This window comes from Hesperophylax consimilis, chromosome 3 (genome assembly GCF_061612785.1).
Source record: "Hesperophylax consimilis isolate HC1 chromosome 3, BYU_Hcon_1.0, whole genome shotgun sequence".
NCBI classification, from domain to species: domain Eukaryota; kingdom Metazoa; phylum Arthropoda; class Insecta; order Trichoptera; family Limnephilidae; genus Hesperophylax; species Hesperophylax consimilis.
The window spans coordinates 17,152,327-17,174,007 of NC_142838.1; the positions used below are offsets into that span (position 1 = coordinate 17,152,327).

General features: G+C 36.0%; 1 protein-coding gene across 10 annotated transcripts in view; it reads right to left on the minus strand.

The window, feature by feature from the left end:
* The window catches only part of LOC149425034 (potassium voltage-gated channel subfamily KQT member 1-like), a 399,798-nt gene that overhangs the window by 250,093 nt on the left and 128,024 nt on the right, over positions 1 to 21,681 (minus strand). For all 10 annotated transcript variants that reach the window (XM_089648572.1, XM_089648565.1, XM_089648558.1 and 7 more), the window contains exon 3: positions 20,757 to 21,014. In XM_089648572.1, the coding sequence (XP_089504698.1) occupies positions 20,757 to 21,014 (258 nt within the window). The remainder of the gene's footprint in view (positions 1 to 20,756; positions 21,015 to 21,681) is intronic.

Below are 21,681 nucleotides of genomic sequence, written 5' to 3' on the forward strand. Positions count from 1 at the left end.
CCCAATTACAATTTTACTCATTTAGGTCAATTTAACAGTTAATAGATATTTATTTTGATTATAGTTGAATATTTACACAATTAAATTATCATTAGGGAGCCGTTGCTTATTTTGCTCGTTTTTCATATTAATATCCAAACCAGGAAACAATCAGCGGTCTTTCTGCAGTTAAAAAACAGAATTAAGCGAAAACCCTAAAATCATAATTTCACATGAAAGCATTTTGTGTTCGACGTAAACGAAAAGATTTTTTTCTAAACTGTTACTGTTTTTTTTCGAATAACAGAAGTGCGGATAATTTATTACACGGAACGAATGTAACTTGTTGCTTGTTGTTGAACATGAAATAACGTAATAAAGGAGATGTACGCATCAAAGTAAAAAAAACTTCATGTGAACATTATGAACCATTGTCGGATCAAATGTAAGTTTTTTTTTAAATGATGCTTAGTAATTATGACGTGAAAAATTTCCTCGTTATGTGATTTGTAACAACGATTGACGCTGAGCATATCTCTGTGCTCCTAGTATTTTGTTCTTATCAACAGGCTCACGTTTATACTTTTTTTTTTTATTTATGTACTTAGCGGAGTTCCTTTAAAAATCACGAATAGTCTGAATTCTCTCCCAATCAGTTCCAATTTTGAAAAAGGCAATTAAAATCATTTTCTCTTAAAAAATAAGTTGTTTTTTTGGAATAAACTCTAGATAAGTCAAAGAGATTGCGCATGAAGATTGCAGTGGGGGATTCCATCTACAATGATTTTTTCGCTGGGCACTTTCAATGTGTATCATTTTTCAATTTTCAGGTGGTTCGAAATATTTGAATCAATATATGTTTGTTTGCGTGACTCTTTATTATCTACTTCAACATTGCAAGTAACAACTGCAAAGGATTGCAAAGTACACAGAGAAAACTTACTGCTATGAAATATTGTTAATTCATTAAAAATCTTGTAAAATTATTCGTTTTCCTGTTAAAAATTTGACTGAAGGACTATAACGAATGATTTGACAAGTTTCATAAAAAAACTATCAGTATATCACGAATGTTATTAGGAAATCGGAACGCGTGTTCTTCAAAATATTAATAGTGTGACAGATAGGGTGAGACACGCAAGTATTGTAAAGGCTACTACTAAATCTACGGTGACGGAAGATGTTGCTCCTTTCTCCACGGGTGAAGGGTGAATGTGTAGTATCCGTTAGCGCTGTAGAGCTAGTCCGATTTGCTCGAAAGGCTCCTTCCGTTTGACGTTGCTGGGTCTGTTCCACAGAGAGGTAGAATAGTCCGTGGTCCAGAGTGAGGCGAGGGTCAGAACAGAAACAAGGCGTGTAGAAGTGAAAGTGGGAGCGAGGTAGAGCGGGTAGAGCAGAGAGGTGTAGACGTAGCGAGGAATGCTGATGAATGACTGAGATGAATGACACTGATGTTTACGTTTTTGTATGGGGGTTGGCAGTGGTTGAACGCTACCACTGCCTTTTTTACTTTTGATAATTGGCATACAGAGAGCTCCGGGCCAAAAAGGCCCTTCCTCTTACATAACGAATTTATAATAACGATTGTTGGAAAAATATGTATTTTAGGTTTGTTTTTAAAAATTATTTGCAACGGAACAAGGCTGCAACATGAGGAGATTAATTTTTACGAAGGATCTCTCTGGGTTTCTTATGTTTGGTAGGCACGTTTTCATCGTACCTGGTAAGACAATTTATAGAAACGTTTTCATAGGTGGGAATTCCCGCATAAAATGTTTCCATGTGACTTAAGATATGTTTTTTAAGGAGGGGGCGGGGCAAAGTCTCGGTGGAGTTGGGAAACCCTTATCCATTTGGGGGCTCCCAGGGTATTATTTTGCTTTATTTTGAAATGTTTTGAGTTTTTTAAATGGGAGTCTGAAGCGTGGACCCAGATGTGGCTTGCATATGTTAGTTTTGGCCTTATCGTTGATATGTAAATGAGGATTTGTTTTTTTTTTGCTGAAAATTCATAGTTTTATTTTAAATTTACGATCTTGATTAAAAATTTGCTATTAGTTGAGTCATTGAGAGAGGGATACCGAGAAGGTACATTTTATAAATGAGACCTCTGTGCCAGACTTTATCAAATGCTTTGCATAACTCAACACAGTGAAAATTCAACAAACTTTTAAAAAGTGATATAAAGTCATTGGAACTTTAATTCGTCAACTTATCTGAGCCTGGCGAGGACGCGTTTTTCTAGTTTTTTTCCTGCACACGAAAGGAGGCTGATTGGTCTGTGGTTTTCGGCCAGAAGGGCCTTACCAGGCTTAGGGATGAGAATAACGTCTACGATTTTATAGTCTTGTGGGAATGTACGAAATCTAAAGGACGCGTTGCTTATGGCTATAAGAACACAAATGACTTTGGAACGGAGGCATTTTAAAATATGATTTTAGATTGAGTCGAGACCAGGGGATTTTTTTCCATTTAAGTGATTTTATAATTGTTGTGATTTTTTTAGGGGTTGTGAAAGGTATTGGATTGTTGGTGGGGATTTCGGTGATGATGGGAAGAAACTTTAGAGTCTACAATAGAAACAAATTGGCGGTCGTCGTAAGTCGTGGTGGAAAAAATTGTTCTTTGATTTGTCTGCAAAAGTCTTGGCTTTGTCTTTAGCGGAATATACTGTGCCTTTTGACCCGTAAGGGGACATATTCTAGTGGGGGGTTTTCTAAGGGACTAAAATTTTTCTTCCAGAAGGCTGTTTTGTCGCTATCGAGAGTAGAGATGAAGTCGTCACTACTCGTCTCTGAATGTTTCAAGTTCGACTTTGACTTAGTGTGCGAGGCGATTCATGGGTATTCGATCGATCGAATTTGAAAAGCTTGACGTTCTTTAAGGGCAAAATTTTACTCTCTGATAAGTTATTTCAATTCTGCGGGTAGGTCGGTTTTGTATTTATCATTCGTGACTTCGATGGTGGCAAGATTAACGGCTGATTTTATGTTGTCTGTGAAGTTCTTTGTGGCTAAATTTAGGTTTTCTTCGCTGGTAATAGAGGTTTGGATTTTTGCTGATTCTTGGAGTTTAGGGAGCTTTTTCCATTGAATTTTTTTGATGAGATGGTACTGAAGGTAGTAGCCGTCGGAGAAAAACAAAATAACTGGGTCGTAGTTGGAGGTTAATTTTTTGACCGGATCGAGGGTGTAGAGAACTGGGCAATTTTTAATAATGGTTACGTTTAATACGTCGGGTTTGTGGTGGCGGCATTTTTGGGGAAGTGTCGGGGGCTTACTATGAGGGATTTTTCGGCGACGTAGTAGATTAGAAACATTCCTTTGTTATTCGTTTTACGGCTGCGCCAGGACCTGTGCTTGGCATTTACGTCGCTTGCTATTATTATAGGTAATTTTCACTGCCATTGTCTCAGGCACAATTCCTGCAATTGAATGCGCCCAAGCAGAACGCGATGACGGCTTATGGCGGGTTCGCTTTCTGTGTACTTGATTCCCCCTAGCCCCACTCCAGCGTTTTATTTATTTCCTTTTTACAAATAGCACGCATTACAATTCAGTTTAACAATCACAATAATAATGTTAACTGAGCCTGGAGAGCTGGGTCCCGCATTGGGCTTGCGTTCCTTTACGTGACCATGCCATACATTCTGATATGGTCCTGTAGTCAGCACAACTGTTACAAATAGTTTCGCACCTCCTCCAATATATTTATTTAGACCAGGGCACCTGCGTGAGCACGTATTCAGATATATTCTGAATGACTTATATTTTATTAGGAAATGATCATGCAGTCACATTTTTAGCAGTATCCGACAAAAATGCCGTAGGTACTCATTTTTATCCGTATAGTAAAAATATACCAAATTATTATAAGCAATAATTAGTAGCCTGTGATATCAATACAAATTGAAAATATCTCCCGAGTAAAAATAAATGCCGCCGATTAGTTTATCATTAACAAAAAAATAACATATACCGCTTAAATAGTTGCTCAGCTGATTTCTCTATTTATTTTATAATGGTTAAAATGTACCTACCGATTTAGTTGTGTAGGTACTATACAATTCTTTAAATTTAATTAAAATCCTAATAAATCTAAATAATGAATGTGTACTTATTCAAGCAAGCGATCGACATCCATGTTATCCCTTGGTTTCCGCTGTTCCAGGCGCGGGTATGCGAAGGCTTTGAAATATGATTACATTTCCGATCACGGGAAGAGCTGTTCTCTGCTTTTCAATCAGCAGAACATATGAGCGTTTGGTCGGCAAATGAAATTCTGGCGACGGTTTTTCGCTTTCAACATGTCCGCAGTGAATGATCCCCTTCCGGAACAGAGAAGAAAAATAACTGGAAACTTTTTTCCTTCGGATTGGAAGAACCTACGTCATCTGTAGCTAAACATAATTTTAAACCATTACTTTTGTATATAACGGGATACTACAGTTAAACAACCTGTTTTATTTGATTACGATTTTGTTTACACTTCGAAGAAATCTGTTTGTATGTTTCACTAAAAAATTATCGAAAGTGAATAAAGTAGAATATTTGTCCTGAAACAGACAAAAAAATGTTGATTGGTGAGCGCCTTGGAACTATAACTGAACATACTTTTAGGTGAGCGCTGACCTCGTCACATTTGCACAGCTTTTCTCTCCGGAATTTCTAGGTCAACGCAAATTTTTTTATCTCTCAACGTTATTTTCAACAATACCTTCGAATTATTTATTTAAAATTTCATTATAAAATTATTACAATTACTACATTTTTCATTTCTAAGTTCTGAAATATCTACTTCAAAGTAAATAATTCTCTATTTTAATTATTTTAAAAGTGTTGGAACGCAGGCAAAGTCGAGTGAAGATACATACTCGTAACTGACTTCAAAAAATATACCTTCGATATGTGATTGTGTGCTATTCTAGTCCCGGGGAGAGATCGTTTGCACATCATCGATGATCGTTCTAAAAGTCGATAGTAAAATTGTTATTTCTGAAAAGTCTGTATGAAAACTGAAAAAACAAAAAATATTAGAGTGTCGATTGTCTTTCATTATATTCCCATGGACATTTCGCGAACTTCAAAAGAAATATTAATTTTTTATTGTATTTTTAGTGATAAAAGCAAGCAAAAAAAATTAAATGCTTTTGTTCTTAAGGTAGAAATTAAACATAAAACACACATTTGTTCGATAATATTTTTACAGTTATATTTTTATTTTTACAGTATTACCGCTATGAACATTACTATGTACTAAGTTCTTGTCCAAGAAATTTTGATTTATTTCTAAACATGTAACACTGAATCTGAACTGTCAGTACGGAATTGAAAATTGTTTTTTTAAGGAACAAATCATTGAAAATCAAAAACAAATTGACTTCGCTAAATGAGGTAAATTGTAGTTTTTACATTTGATTTCGTCTAATATTATGCAAGTGTCAGTTATGTGACCACTTAATTTTATTATCGGAATTTTTAAAACACTTATAAAAAATAAATATTAATCTCCTGTTTTCTTTAATCGTGGTAATATTATTTAACGAATTCTTTGATTATTATTTAACATTTTTACTTATAAACGCAACTAATTATTTGGCTACAATTTTATATTTTTATACATTTCTAATTATTTCTCAAGACAAATATGTTCGAGTTAACAACTAAATATGAATAGTTTAATAGAAAAAATCCTTGCTAACTCGATATTTTATTTAAATTCCATATTAATGTAAGAATACAAATAAAATCAGTAAACTTGTCGAATTACATAAAATGGGTTTTTAGGGTGTGAGTTTGTGCTGTTTTTTTATAATTTTTGCGTATTTCTTAACCTTCAAACTTAACTTTGGTTGAGAAAAAATGGAAGAATTGTGAAGGTCCCGTTAATTATGGAAGAATGGTCACTATCATCCACCAATGTTAAAACAAGCAAGTTACGAATTACGTGTGTTCCTTTTTTTCTTGTTTATTCCAGATTTCGGGGAGGGTGGTGAAATCCCACAAGCTCCATATTATACATAGAATATGTCAAGTAAATATAAAATTATGTTGTAAGATAATACATACACAGTAAATGAAAACAAAATAATAATAATAATACAAAAAACATAATAAAAACCTTTGAAATGCTCCGTGATTACGAGCTCTGCCTGGGAATACTAAAAACGTATGGAATTAGTTAGTTTTGACTTTGAAATCAAGTACCGATTTTTTCCTTCTCTACTTTTTTTACTTTCTGATTAAAGGAAAAAAATAAATATGATTACTTCCATCACTGTAGATTGTCCCCATATGCGTACCTAATAGTTTAATGGCACTGAGCGACTATAAAGTCTATTGCCGTATTTGCGAATAATTGAATATGTCCATAAATTGACCTTTAATAAACAGAAGATCGACCATTCTCTATGTTCCCCGTTAATCACAAAAGGATAGTTCCGACCCGGTCGTGCCATTAATACTCTTTATGAGGCTATTATTGCTAATTTTATCAGTGGATTCAGCGAATTTGGTTGGACAATCGAACATTTAACGATTGTTCTTCGATATTACCGATAGAACCAATTGACATAAAACACAATTATAATTACAGCCTTGTACCTACTTCAACACAATGTGAGATACAAAAGAGCGTGGGTTTTTTAAAAACTTATTTATTTCTTTACATACTTCAACACAATATAAAGCACATAATATGGAATGAAAAACTGTAGAAATTAACAAAAAAATGGTAAGTACCTTCAAGAAGAAAAATAAGTATTACTAATTTAGTAATCTTTTAATTATTGGAATTCTGTTTAATAACGAAAATGCAAACCTTTATCGAATGAATTAAAGGATTAAACTTAATTAATATCAAATCTTTAACGTGTTTGAACACGTGTTCCGACATCGTGATAATAATTACCTAAAAGTTTATCACAAAACCTGTTAATTCATTCGTTAAAGGCCTGCAATCCTGTTTTTAACCAGAATACCAATCATTTAAAGAGATTTTTAATAAATTATCAATACTATTACAAATTAGCTACACTTGATTAAAGCAATGACAAAATGCCCAAAATTATTAGTTGACTTGTTCAGCATATAAAATTATCACATTGGTCCGTTTAACGGGTCGGGTCTTTCTTAATCCTACTTTCACGAATTCATCACATTATTAATTTGGAGAAATATATTTTGATGCCAGTCTGTGTTTTATATTTTAAGTAATAGATTATGCATTATAGTCTAAATCAAACTCTTTGGATTAATAAACAAATCAAAAATCTATTGTCAAACATATCGACAGCATGTCAATCAATTAGGTCGATATCAAAATAATTATTACCGTATTCATAAATGAGGAAACACCATCCTTTTTCAAAATCTCTGATATTATATCTTCTTAAATAGTTAAAACTGTTTTTAAGATTTCACGCTTGTAGATAGATTCGTTAAAAATAGTACAGATATCTTATTACCTACCTTTAGCAATTACCTATTATATGCAATTATCAATTATATATATATATAATTGATAATTATATATATATGTGTCACAGCAGTGGCCGTCCATGACTTTGATTTGATAATGTCGGCTTCCCGAAACCCTAAAATCTTCACACAAAATTGAAGTTTTGAAAAAGAATAATTTTCAGTTACAACAACATCAATAAAGTCGTAATTTTCATTCCAGCTCACGAAAAGCTCTCCCCTGGTAGCTGGCGAGCGGCTTGGCTTTTTAAAAAATTATTAGTCATTTGTACATCGAAGTTTATTATGTTTATCATTAGTTTACTTGCTTTTTTTCTGAAATATAAATATATAGTTTTATTCCGAGATTGATGAAATTTTGTAAACTTAGTTAACAACTTTTGTGAACAAAATAAAAGGGAAATTGCTGTATTTATCAATTTTTTTAATTCTGCGTAAAGCCTGGGCAATGACGGGGACTTAGTTAGTAGACTTAGTTAACCTAGTTAGTCTATCAACATACATATAAAGTAGAGTATCAGTAGCGGGTGCCCGGGGGGGGGGCTTGTTTTTTTATACAAATCTCCTTTTTTTCTGAGATTGATGAAATTTTGCAAACTTGACCTACAAAACAAGAAAAAGGTCACTGAATACTATTTCGAAAAACTCTGCTAAATGACCTGGCATTGCCGGTGACTTCAGCAAGTGTTCTTAAAATATAATTCCAGCAAAAGACTGGGTAATTTCTCTTCCATGAGATCGGATACAACTTGTTGAGTCAAAAAAATATTACACGATGTTTCTTGCCAACAAACCGCGTTACACAGTCATCTTTGAAATAAATTTATTGAATTATAATGGACAAAGTTCTCTTTCCTACATTTCTGTACAAAATAAAGGGCACCGGGGTTTTATATTGTTTATTTGCCAAATCACTTTCTTTTGGCAGGTTGAATTGATTTGTCATCTATCATAAACCTTGTTACTATGGGATAATAGACCTTTATAAAACGTCAATTTGTCAATACAACAATGGGCTGTTTTCCACGTTGTGCGATTTAGAAGCTTAAGCGAATTACGAAGATTCATAAATCATGTTGCTAAGTTATTATTTAAAAATAATTTTCCTCGATGTATTTTTAATATTTACGTACAAGCATATAATATAATATACCTACGTATGATTACGATATATATACATCTTACATGACCATTTAGTTTTCATTTTTTAATACAATACTATTAATTACGCTACGCAACACGAAATCTAAAATGCAATATAAATTACTCTTTGTACCCATGTTCACCCAGTAAAAGAAATGTTTAGAAATTCAACATACTTTTTACATTGTTCCAACAAGTCTTGTTCTTGCAAGGAGATACGCTACACTAAACTTAAAGCTAGGAGTTTTACGGCATACAACTTCTACAAAAAGACCACGGAAAGAAGATATGCATCGCCTTCCACACAATGCACACAAGGCACAAGTGGGGGGTCGAGGGGGCTACAATGATTTGTTTGTTTATTTTAACTTCTAGGGGTTGGAGAGCAAGAATGTGACCTCACCGCCGAATTGCGTTATATTTGCAAAGCTACGATATTGTTGCTACGGAAAAGCGTGTAATTTTTCAAAAGACACATTTGATTTTTCATATTCCTTATTTTTATTGTATATGTGTTCTTACTTAATTACGTTGGAATTGATATTTTGCTCTCGTTTTTCTAACTAGTAAAGATTCGTTAGTACGTTCCATGACTTGAAAAAATGGTTTATATATTCAATAGTAAATCAATAACAAAGAAGAATAAAAAAGCAAGTGCAATACAAAGCAAAATGAAAATAAAAAATGGTATCTTCCCAAGCAAAAACTTTATTGTAAATATAAATAAGGAGAAAGCCAAGTAAGTATATTTCTATATCTGTTTGTACATAACAGGATCAATGTTTGGCAAATAATAATTATGTGTACAGCGCTATTGATGTGATTTTTACCAAAAACAGCGGAGTACAATTTATCTATTATTAAAATGGGACAATTGAAAACTCTGTGTGATAGTGATATGTGCAACATTTCCTTAGAGTAAAGATGGCACATCTAATAATCACATGATTGACAGACCTACTTTTTAAAAAAATAATTAATTTTGATGACTTTCAAAACTCTTTTAAAATGAAAAAAGTTTTATTGTGTATTAAAAAAACTTCTTAAGGGAAGGATTTTTCCACCATTAATTTGGCAGGCGCCTTAAAAGTTGTGGACACTTTGCTTTACTTCAATTTTATTCTTTATTTTCAAGTCAGGGATGAATTTAATTTTATATTAAAATCACCCACATACGAAATTTCATCGGACAGTATGTTTCTTTTCTCTATAACATGTGTTACCGAATACTTTAAATACATAGGTACTATGTCTAATTTGAATTGATTTCCTGTCAATACGAATGCGTCTAAGTTTGCAAGGTGCATTGAAATGTTTCGGTGCCTAGATAATAAGATATAACATAACCCGACCTAATACTAAATTGCTTATTAGTGCGACATTTTGGGATGAAATTAAGGCTGTGCGTTGTATGTCCTTGGAGTAGGCTTGCAGGCGAACGGTGATTTGCTCTGTCTATCGACCAGATACAAGCATTGCTTGATATCGATGTAAATTTGAATACATTGGTTGTGCGTCCGTTATTTCGTAGGGTTTTCGTTTTCAGCGCAAGGAAAAAAATAACAGAACAATATCATTGAAATAATTATTAAGCTTCCGTTGTAATCTTTCAAAAAGAAGAAGAAAATGATTGTAAGGTAGATAGGTATGTGAATAAGAATGTTAGAGAAAGTACGCTAATATTAAAAAAAAGATATTATAATAGGCAGAAGCGAAAATATTCAATAAAGCATGATTTACTTAAAATGGAAGAAAAATCTCTTGACAAATGTCTTCAGTAGCGGTGGGTCATTTTATTAAGAGCGGGAACAACGGTACCAGCTCAATATTTTCGTACGGCTCAAAGAGTCGATTCAGTTGAATGACGGCTCTATTGAATGGGAGCTGTGCGCTCGAGCATATTAGCAATGTGAATACTGTTCTCGCCCGATATAACTCGGCTACTCACTACGGCTCCCTCGATACGGCTGCCAGCGTATGAAATGATCGGACGACTCTTGGTTCCGGTAAGCCGCCTCGTACCATGAGAAAAGATGCTTGGTAGTTAGTAGGTGTAGGTACATACGTCAAAATCCAGATGTCGGATTGTCAGATGCCGTTCACTTCTCTGAGTACGTAATACCAGTAAATCTTGGATAATTTTAATGGCGCTTTTTTTCCAAAATATCTCCTTATAAAAAGTTACCGTTCAATTGAGCCGTGGTACGGTTTACCGGTAGTCGTACAAACACGGCTCGTCAAAGACAGCTAGCTCATTTGTGCCGTTCGCTCACGAACGACTCATCGCTAGCCTTTAAATGCATTTAAAGAAACACTGTGATTGTGTTCTGTGATAACTATAACATATTATACAGAAACATGTGTTTTTAATAATTTTTCAAGCATGCTTCGCTATTTTTTTTCTATCTAGGCAATTTCATTTAATTACTTTTTCGACTCGGCAAAATAAATAAAACATACATTTTTTAAAAACTTTAAGTGCCCAAGGGAAATATGTTATCTTTCTGTAGAAATTCGGAACGAGGGGTCTTTTTGATTTATCAATTTTTTTAATGTCTAATGTTTTAATTTCAAGCAAAATTGAACAAAAACCCAAAAAATATTTTTCAACAGTTTTCGTATGAAAGGACAATCATGAATTTCGTTCCAAAAGTAGAACTGTTTTGAAAATTTGCTTTATTGTGATACCATGGATGCATATGATTGTGAACCTGCAAACCTCAAGTATAAGTTATACGAGTGTAAACCTACTTGGACAAAACAGCAAGCTCCTATCATTTCATAGAGCCATTAAAAAGAAAGCTAGCGTACCAACTCGGTCTCCCCCCTACTAACGTATGTTCACTGGTGGGACTCCACATCGCATCAGCGCACGAGGCTGAAAGTACGAGTAAAAAGCTCGAATAATCGCAGACCGAGTTGGCGACGTGCCTGGCCGTTAAACTAAAGTGGGTGCAAAATCTAAGTTGGCACTTTCCTGGGAAATGTGCAGTTGTCGCCAGTTCTCACAACACTCATTCTATACAGTCCGTTTAGTGCAGATAAAACGGTCAACACTTTGAAAAGAGTTTCGTGCGCTCTTGGGCAGATTGTAACCCGAAATTTGAATGGTAAATAAATTTTACGTTTTACGGAATTCGGTGCCCAAATCTGCAATGATTTTTTTTAAAGAAAATGTCTCGTAAAGGTATAAATATATCTTTGAAGAAAAAGTTCATACTAATAAATGTAAACGAAACAGAACAAGACACATAAAAATTAAAAGATAACGATCTCAACTGAGAAACGAACACAGGATCTCTGTCTTACTCAAACCACTCGGCCATTGGGAACTAATTATTTTATGTAATTTTTGTCGATCTCATATTTCAAATTAAAAATTAACAATATTATCCTCAAGTATTTCTTCCAATATATTTTTTATCTTCATTAATCTTATAGCTATCTTTTCAAATGATTATAGAGTGGTAAAGAATTTGTTTGTAATCTAGATGTGTTAAAATACAGCAGCCAAAAACATGGGAAAAATTAGTTGAAGATAATATTGATAATTCTGAATTTTAAATATGAGATGGACAAAAAGACATAATTTATTAAAAATATCTTCAAATTATTGGTAGTATTCGGTTAAATAATGGGTTGCTGGCCGTTTCTTAATCTTTCAGTAAATTTCCTAATTTATCGGAACACGTGTTCAGGTAGGTGTACCCTCATTTGAGTGAAAATGTTCTTGACAATGACGAAATACGAATTAAAATATTTTTAAACACATCTAGATGATACATTCGTATTTTACTAGAAGTGTGATAGGAAACCTATTAATTCATAACGTTAAGGTCCTAAAATCACATTTTTAGCCAGATTACGACTAATTTGAAGATATTCTTAATAAATTAGCAATATTCAAAATTAGTATTTTTTCTCTGTGTGTTAAAAGTTGTTAAAATAAATGTTATTACAATAAAAATTATAAATAAATATTTTTATAATTTTGCAAAGAGCACGAATAACGTGGTCCTTATCTCCTACAAACAATAGATGCAATTCTTATACACAATGGCGCAAAGTGTTAAATCCATTTTTGAAAGAACTAAATTTAAAAGCTAACTTTCCACTACTCTAGCGGTGGAGAATGTGTGTGTACATAAATGTTTTAATTGAGACTATATTTCCGGGGAAAGTTGTAAAACAAACATGGATTGCCGATGATCAGTGTTTTGAAGTGACTAACTGTCGTTTTAACCCATTGACCGCCCTTCAAATTAAAGGGTTTTTGATTTTAAATCATTAGCGGATTAAAACTTGATATCCCGTGTTAACAGTACGCAAAGCAAGAATTTGCTTAATTTCTTCATTAACTACATTTGAAATTAATTTAATTAATTAAGTATCGAATTTTTAAATATAGATGTTTGTACCCACACATTTTTTACACTTTACCTTACATGAGTTTAAAGCAGTCCAGTTTTGGTTTGAGATTTTTGCGTATGATCGTGATAAATTTTTCGGTTATTAAACCGTATTGCCCTTCCTCCTTATTTAGCCAACATTTCGGTCAGCGTTACAGTGTTCATCATCGATGCATCTGGCTAAAGAAGGAGGAAACGCAACACGACAAAATTAATCACGATATTACATTTTTGTTATTTGTTTTTGGGGTATTATGCCGTGTTGCGCTAACTCCTTCTTTAGCCAACGTTTCGGACAGCATTGCAGTGTCCATCATCAGGGCAGATGTCTTATTTGAGGTTGTGTTAAAATGTGAGCTTAAGTAAGAGGTTGTGATACCGTGTTGCCAGCTCCAACCCTCTGAGCTAACATTAACGTATCATTTTTTTTTATTTAAAGTGGTTTTCTTCGTTTAGCTCTGGTGTATCCGTCAATTACCGGATACCAAGAACTATTAAGCTTAGCTCCATCGTCTCTATTAATGTTTACGGGATTTTTATGAATTTCAATGGCCTCCGTAATCAGCCGTGCTCTATAAGTTTTCGGTCTCCCCAGGATTTCAGGAACAAATCCAAAGTAATGCCCGGTGTCAATCAAATGCTCGGCAATTGCCGATTTGTCAGGGTGGCCGAGTTTACAAGCTCTGAAGTGTTCCGAAATTCTTTTGGAGATAGTCCGCTCTGTCTGGCCTACATAGACCTTGTCACATCCGGAACAGCTGAGTTTATACACTCCATCTGTTTCCAGAGGAAACTTAGTCTTTGCAGACCTCAGTAAGTCCTGTATCTTTGTTGTTGTTCCGAAGACAGTCTTGATATTTTCCTTTCTCAAAAGCTTGGCAATTTTGTCTGTCACATTGTGCACATAAGGCAGGAAGGCACAGCCTTTCGACTCTTGTTCAACTCTGTCTTCGTTTGGTGCAGATTTGGCTCTTATGATTTGCCTTGTCTGACTTGCTGGGTAGCCGTTACGCTCCAGTGCATCGGTCAGCTTCGTAAGTTCCGCTCCGATTTTATGTTCTTCGCATATTCTGGTCGCTCGGGTCACCAATGTATGGATAAGTCCTCTCTTCTGCGCTGGGTGGTGGTGCGAATCAGCGTGTAAGTACCGATTCGTATGGGTTGGTTTCCTATATACAGTATGCCCTAGGCTACCATCGTGTTTCCGCATCACCTCCACATCTAGAAAGGGCAGGATTTTATCTTCGTTTTCCAGTTCCATTGTGAATTTAATTTTGCTGTGGAGAGAATTAAGATGGTCCAGGAATTCGTTTAGTTTCTCCGTTCCATGAGGCCAAATGGCGAAGACATCGTCGACGTAGCGCCACCATACTTTAGGGACAGCCGAAGCTGTGTCGAGTGCCACTTCTTCAAACTTCTCCATAAAAAAGTTGGCTAGTACTGGCGATAACGGACTGCCCATCGCAACTCCCTCCAATTGCTCAAATAGTTCACCCTGAAATGCAAAGTATCCCGTTTTGAGGCAGTGTTCAAAAAGTTTGCAAATGTCTTCCTCATATATCTCCCTGAGCATTGTCATGGAGTCTTCTAGAGGCACATTTGTGAAAAGTGACACGACGTCAAAGCTGACCAGAATATCTCCTTCCTCAGTCTTAACTTTCTTGAGCTTACTTATCAGATCTGTTGAATCCTTAATCCACGATTCAGTTTTACCAGTTTGCATCTGCAGTAATCTTGAGAGGTATTGGGAAAGTTTGTATGTAGGAGCGCCAATAGCGCTGACAATCGGTCTCATTGGGATTTCCTTTTTATGTATTTTTGGGAGACCATACAGGGCAGGAGTTCTAGAGGCTTTTACAAAAAGCTTAGACCAATCCTCTTTCCTGATGCTAGAAGCTTTCACTAGTTCCCTTGTCTTTATGTCAATCTTGTTGGTGGGGTTGTTTTTAATCTTCTTATAGGTGCCTGAATCGCACAAGAGGTCTTCCATCTTCTTTGTGTAGTCTGCCGTATTAATCACGACAGTGGCATTTCCTTTATCGGCTGGCAGAACCAAGATTTCCTCATTGGCGCGTAATTCTTTTAGGGCCATAAACTCTCCTTTCGTGATATTGGGGCGGGGTATTTCAGCCCTTTTCAAAATATGGCAAGTCTCTTGCCGGATGTCCTCTGCTTGCACCTCTGACATTTTGTGTACTTTCATCATTGTATGTAGTGCAGTCTCTACACCACATACGATAGATTCCACAGGTATCTTTTTGGGGGCCACTGCAAAATTCATCCCCTTTGCCAGTACAGAAGTTGCGTCTGGGCTCAACGCAAGGGTCGAAATGTTGATGACAACTTTATTTTGATCGAGTTGTTTTCGATCACCTTTTTTGTCTCGGTTGAGCCTTTCAAACTTTTGTTTCTGTCTCGCATCTGTTGACTGCTTAGATCTTACTGCTTGTTGGTAAGTCATGTTGTCAACTTTTCTCCAGTCTTCTTCGGTAAGGGTTGCACTTAGGTGCAGATGTAGAGCGAAAAGGTCCCGAGATACTCCATCCAGCTCGCCTCGCACATTGTGGATCCTCTCCCTTAATAGTGCAGCCTCCGCTCTTTGGAATACTCTATCTGCTTTCCGGGATGTGATGTGTCTTTTTATTTGGATGTGTACTGGTACAATCGATTCTTCTTTACACCTCTTGAGAAAAGCAAGGCTGCCCAAAAAATGGTTTCTTTTCTTTCTCAGATTCTCCAATCGTCGTACCAGTGTGTGAACTTCCTCCCCATAGAGGTTCGTCAAATATGATTTAAGATTTTCACGGCCAAAAGTATTTTTGTTATTTGTTTTTGGGGTATTATGCCGTGTTGCGCTAACTCCTTCTTTAGCCAACGTTTCGGACAGCATTGCAGTGTCCATCATCAGGGCAGATGTCTTATTTGAGGTTGTGTTAAAATGTGAGCTTAAGTATGAGGTTGTGATACCGTGTTGCCAGCTCCAACCCTCTGAGCTAACATTAACGTATCATTTTTTTTATTTAAAGTGGTTTTCTTCGTTTAGCTCTGGTGTATACCAGAGCTAGTGGTTTTCTTCGTTTAGCTCTGGTGTATACCAGAGCTAAACGAAGAAAACCATATACAACCTTTCTCCTCCTCCTACATACAAACATTCCCAATACCTCTCAAGATTACTGCAGATGCAAACTGGTAAAACTGAATCGTGGATTAAGGATTCAACAGATCTGATAAGTAAGCTCAAGAAAGTTAAGACTGAGGAAGGAGATATTCTGGTCAGCTTTGACGTCGTGTCACTTTTCACAAATGTGCCTCTAGAAGACTCCATGACAATGCTCAGGGAGATATATGAGGAAGACATTTGCAAACTTTTTGAACACTGCCTCAAAACGGGATACTTTGCATTTCAGGGTGAACTATTTGAGCAATTGGAGGGAGTTGCGATGGGCAGTCCGTTATCGCCAGTACTAGCCAAATTTTTTATGGAGAAGTTTGAAGAAGTGGCACTCGACACAGCTTCGGCTGTCCCTAAAGTATGGTGGCGCTACGTCGACGATGTCTTCGCCATTTGGCCTCATGGAACGGAGAAACTAAACGAATTCCTGGACCATCTTAATTCTCTCCACAGCAAAATTAAATTCACAATGGAACTGGAAAACGAAGATAAAATCCTGCCCTTTCTAGATGTGGAGGTGATGCGGAAACACGATGGTAGCCTAGGGCATACTGTATATAGGAAACCAACCCATACGAATCGGTACTTACACGCTGATTCGCACCACCACCCAGCGCAGAAGAGAGGACTTATCCATACATTGGTGACCCGAGCGACCAGAATATGCGAAGAACATAAAATCGGAGCGGAACTTACGAAGCTGACCGATGCACTGGAGCGTAACGGCTACCCAGCAAGTCAGACAAGGCAAATCATAAGAGCCAAATCTGCACCAAACGAAGACAGAGTTGAACAAGAGTCGAAAGGCTGTGCCTTCCTGCCTTATGTGCACAATGTGACAGACAAAATTGCCAAGCTTTTGAGAAAGGAAAATATCAAGACTGTCTTCGGAACAACAACAAAGATACAGGACTTACTGAGGTCTGCAAAGACTAAGTTTCCTCTGGAAACAGATGGAGTGTATAAACTCAGCTGTTCCGGATGTGACAAGGTCTATGTAGGCCAGACAGAGCGGACTATCTCCAAAAGAATTTCGGAACACTTCAGAGCTTGTAAACTCGGCCACCCTGACAAATCGGCAATTGCCGAGCATTTGATTGACACCGGGCATTACTTTGGATTTGTTCCTGAAATCCTGGGGAGACCGAAAACTTATAGAGCACGGCTGATTACGGAGGCCATTGAAATTCATAAAAATCCCGTAAACATTAATAGAGACGATGGAGCTAAGCTTAATAGTTCTTGGTATCCGGTAATTGACGGATACACCAGAGCTAAACGAAGAAAACCACTTTAAATAAAAAAAAATGATACGTTAATGTTAGCTCAGAGGGTTGGAGCTGGCAACACGGTATCACAACCTCTTACTTAAGCTCACATTTTAACACAACCTCAAATAAGACATCTGCCCTGATGATGGACACTGCAATGCTGTCCGAAACGTTGGCTAAAGAAGGAGTTAGCGCAACACGGCATAATACCCCAAAAACAAATAACAAAAATACTTTTGGCCGTGAAAATCTTAAATCATACACGATATTACAGTTTGAACACAAATTTTCCTTCTTCGCACATTTTTTTTTAAATTCTGATCACAACAAAAAAAATTGTAAATTAAAATTCATTATTTTTATATTATGTTTTATTACAAAGGAAGTTAAAATATTATGTATATATTTTCCAGAAAAGAGTAAAAAATTTCATTAAAAACGTCTGATGTTTAGTGGCCATATCTGAAAAACAGGATTTTTCAAACTTTCCCAGTACGTATCCCCCATTTATTTTGTATATCTTATAAAAAAATACGGTTGATGTATTGTTTCACAGACTCCGGGAAGTTAAGGCCAAAAAACTGTAATATTCATTCTATCAAACTGACAAGAAATTCACAAAATTGTAACTTGCTTGTATGATGATATTACACACTGAATACAATTTTAAACACAAATTCAAATTAATCCAAATAATGAGGTGTGAAAATTATAAAAATGTAATACAAATATTATATCAAGCAACACTAGAAAGCATGCCATACATTTTTATCACATAAATTATAAATTACATATTCGAATTGTAACTTAAACTACACGAATGTCACAAACCAAGAAAAAATTGGGATATTTTATTATTATTTAAAATCGTTAACGGACATTTAGACAGACCTGACCTCGTGAGTCCCTATGGTTAATTATTGTGTACCCAATAATAAATAAAATATATAAGACTAGACTCCACGCTCGTTTAATGTTCCATTCTCAGATATTAAACGTGAGGGGAATGAATATTGCATATTTTGAATTACACTTGCAGATATGTTATAATCCTAAGCTATAAGTTTTTTGTTATGTTTTCAAGAATTATATAACCATTGAATACATATGATATGTATAAAAAATTATAAATATGTATATAAAATGTCAATGAACGTTTAAATAGTAATAATAGAAGTAGGAATTAATTATTCAGAGTGGCTGTTTCTAAAAAAAAAACAATGAATGGTTTCCAGCTTTCGACAAGCGGAGCACTATAAGAGGAGATTAATCTACATAATGCACGTGGTTAATAGCTTAACAAATAGTGATGGAGACCGTATTTAAATATGTATAAACTAACGAACTTTTCGTGGGTTGGGAAGTCCAAACATCAAACGATCCGAAACTTTCCTTTCAAAGTGCCGCAAAGTTGGAGCAAATAATGGATTAAGCACCAACTTGTTCAGTTTGTCTGACACACTTTTTCGAATAACACGAAGCTTCATATAATTAGACCTGGGTACATTTCATTCGCGTTAAGTAATTGGGTAATTTGATTTGTTTGTAACGATTAGTAGAGATCTATTCATCTTCGTGTCTACGAAGATAAGTTTCAGACAAGACAAACTAAAATTAATTCGACTATATGTCATAGTAAACACTGGCTCCGCACCTACGCATCGCTTTTATCGTCTTCTATCTGAACCCCCGGCGTTGATCGGGCTTCACACAGAATATGTCGGAATCTCATTTAGATAGTGACCTTCCTCTTATTTTGAAGGTCAAGTTTGCAAATTTTCATCATCCTCGGAAAAAACTATAGGTTTTTATACAAATCAAATCCACGCCGGCCGCCCGTCCTTCACAGACAATGAACTTTATATATTATATAAGCTTCAAAAATGAACATCTACTAACTATTAGTGATTGAACGAATGAGGTACTCCAATAATTAAATTAACATTTCAATTTTGATCCTACAATTAATTTACACTACTCTTAAAATGTTCAGCAAGAAATTGTTTTTAGGAATCTCATGACGCCAGAGTGAGTACATAGTACAATTCGAGGGGTTTTGCTGAGGCCTAAAATCAGATTTGAACCTTCGCTCTATGACGGGACGCAGTAATATTCTTTAAACTTTACTTAATTGTCTTTTACACAGCACGTTGTTGAATTTTACTATTAATGCTGCTTTCAAAAATCTGACATTTTGTCTGCTAAATCTATCATTATTATTTAATCATAAAGAAGAACAAGAAGATAATACTAATAAATCTAAATGAAGTATGTTTACAGTCTATCTTATTGAGATAATTCGGCAAACACTGCATACGATGTAAGGAAGCAGTATACAAGTACATACTGTGGTGAACGTATGTCTGTCGGTATGAAAGAGACAGGCATATCAGGCAGAGTGAGACAGCATGACCGAGACGTATAAAAAGGCATGCTGTTGTAACTCGTCCTCTTTTCAATAGCAAGCTCTTATATTGTCCATTGTATCAATACTTGTAGCTACCTGAATAAAAACGAATAGTAACTGAGTACCCACATTCTTTTTATTAAGAAGAAATCTAGATGATCGGCACGGAAGATTATCATACTTATTATTCACACACAAATAATATACAATTAAGAGTTAATAAAAAACAAACAAACAAAATGCTGAAGCTGGGAGGTGGGGAATTCTGCACAGTATTAGAGATAATTTCATGTGAAATGTGTAAGTATTTACAGTAAATTAAAATAATACTATAGTCGAATGAGATAAGACAAAAAAGGTGCTGGATAGTACATGTCACTGATCACCTGGCAGTCCCAAAGAGAACGTGCATGGCGATCGGCCTGGCCGTAACTAGCTGTGCCTTGAAGAATGTATGTGGAAAAGCAGGGTAAGAACCCGAAGACCATAAGGACTTAATAAGGTCACCATTGGGTCACCAGAGACGAGTGGAAGATCGTCAAGTTCGCCCGGCCATTCTTCAAGGCGCGGGTGATTTGCGTTTAGTCAGTTCTGGTGTTGAAGTCGCCTGGTTGTAAACAGGGACGGGGTCTATCCCACCCCCAATGTGGGGGGAAAGAGAGAGTACAAAACAGGTATAGTTCAGTGTGCGCCACGCAGTAGAGATCTTGAATAAAAAAGTGCAACAACAACAACCTTAAACAAAACAAAAAATAAAAAGATAAGTCGTTGACAAAGAAATAAAAAAGTCTATGTCACAATTGTGACGTGTTGGGCGATGTTTTTTTTATTCAATTTCAATTTGTTGTCATCACGAACATCGTTCACGCGTCGCAAGGTAAGGTTAGTAAGACTTACACTAGCATGTGGTAGAGCACCGCCTTGGCGCCGCGCGGCCGCTCTAGGAAGTTGTAGACGCGGCTCTGCAGGCGCCGGTAGCGCGCGTCCCGGCGCGTGGCGCGGTAGCTCAGCGGCCGGCCCAGCAGCGACATCCGCGGCTCGGCCAGCCGGCCCCCGCCCCCAAAGCCACCGCCCCCGCCCCCACCGCCGCCCCCGCCCTCCGGCGAGCCCGAGCCCGAGCCCCCGTCCCCGTCACCGTCTCGTCCGCACTCGACGCTGAAACAAAACAAATATACAATATTATATTTTAAAAAATGAATTTCCGTAATCATTGTGGGTGTGGGTATAACCATTTTTAACATACTTTCTAGACTTCTAGAGCATGACGATGAGGTGAATAGTTTGTTGTGTCTAGGCATCGTACATTTTTTGCAGCATCTATCTCAAAAGCATTGACGTAGCAAGGTAAAGCTCGAATTCCTCGAAAACAAAACAACATATTCGTAAAGTTTTAATTAAAGCGAAATGACTTCCAAAAATTAGTCCGTGCGCAGAATTTATATTTTTTCTTGCAAAGTTTACAGGTTGTTTGTAAAGTAAACAGCGATAAAGTTCTGAACAAATTAAAGAAAGTACCCGTGCAAATAGAAATATCAAAAACAACATTTTCGGTTGAAGAAGGATATATCTGTTTCTGGGAAAGCTCATCGTTAAATTCAGCAAGCTTTTGATTTTCAGATTTTGATCAAAATTGAAAACTGGTTACGTCGTCATTAATAAGTATTTACATTTTTTACGGAAGGATTCTAAAGCGTAATTACGAGTAGATGGTTTAATTGCGTACGCCTTTCTGTTTTCCTATATTTACGTTTAATTCTTTTTTTTAGTAAGAATGCCAACTTCAGTTTTTGCAAGAAGGGTGTCGAGGAAAATTAGGGTCGAT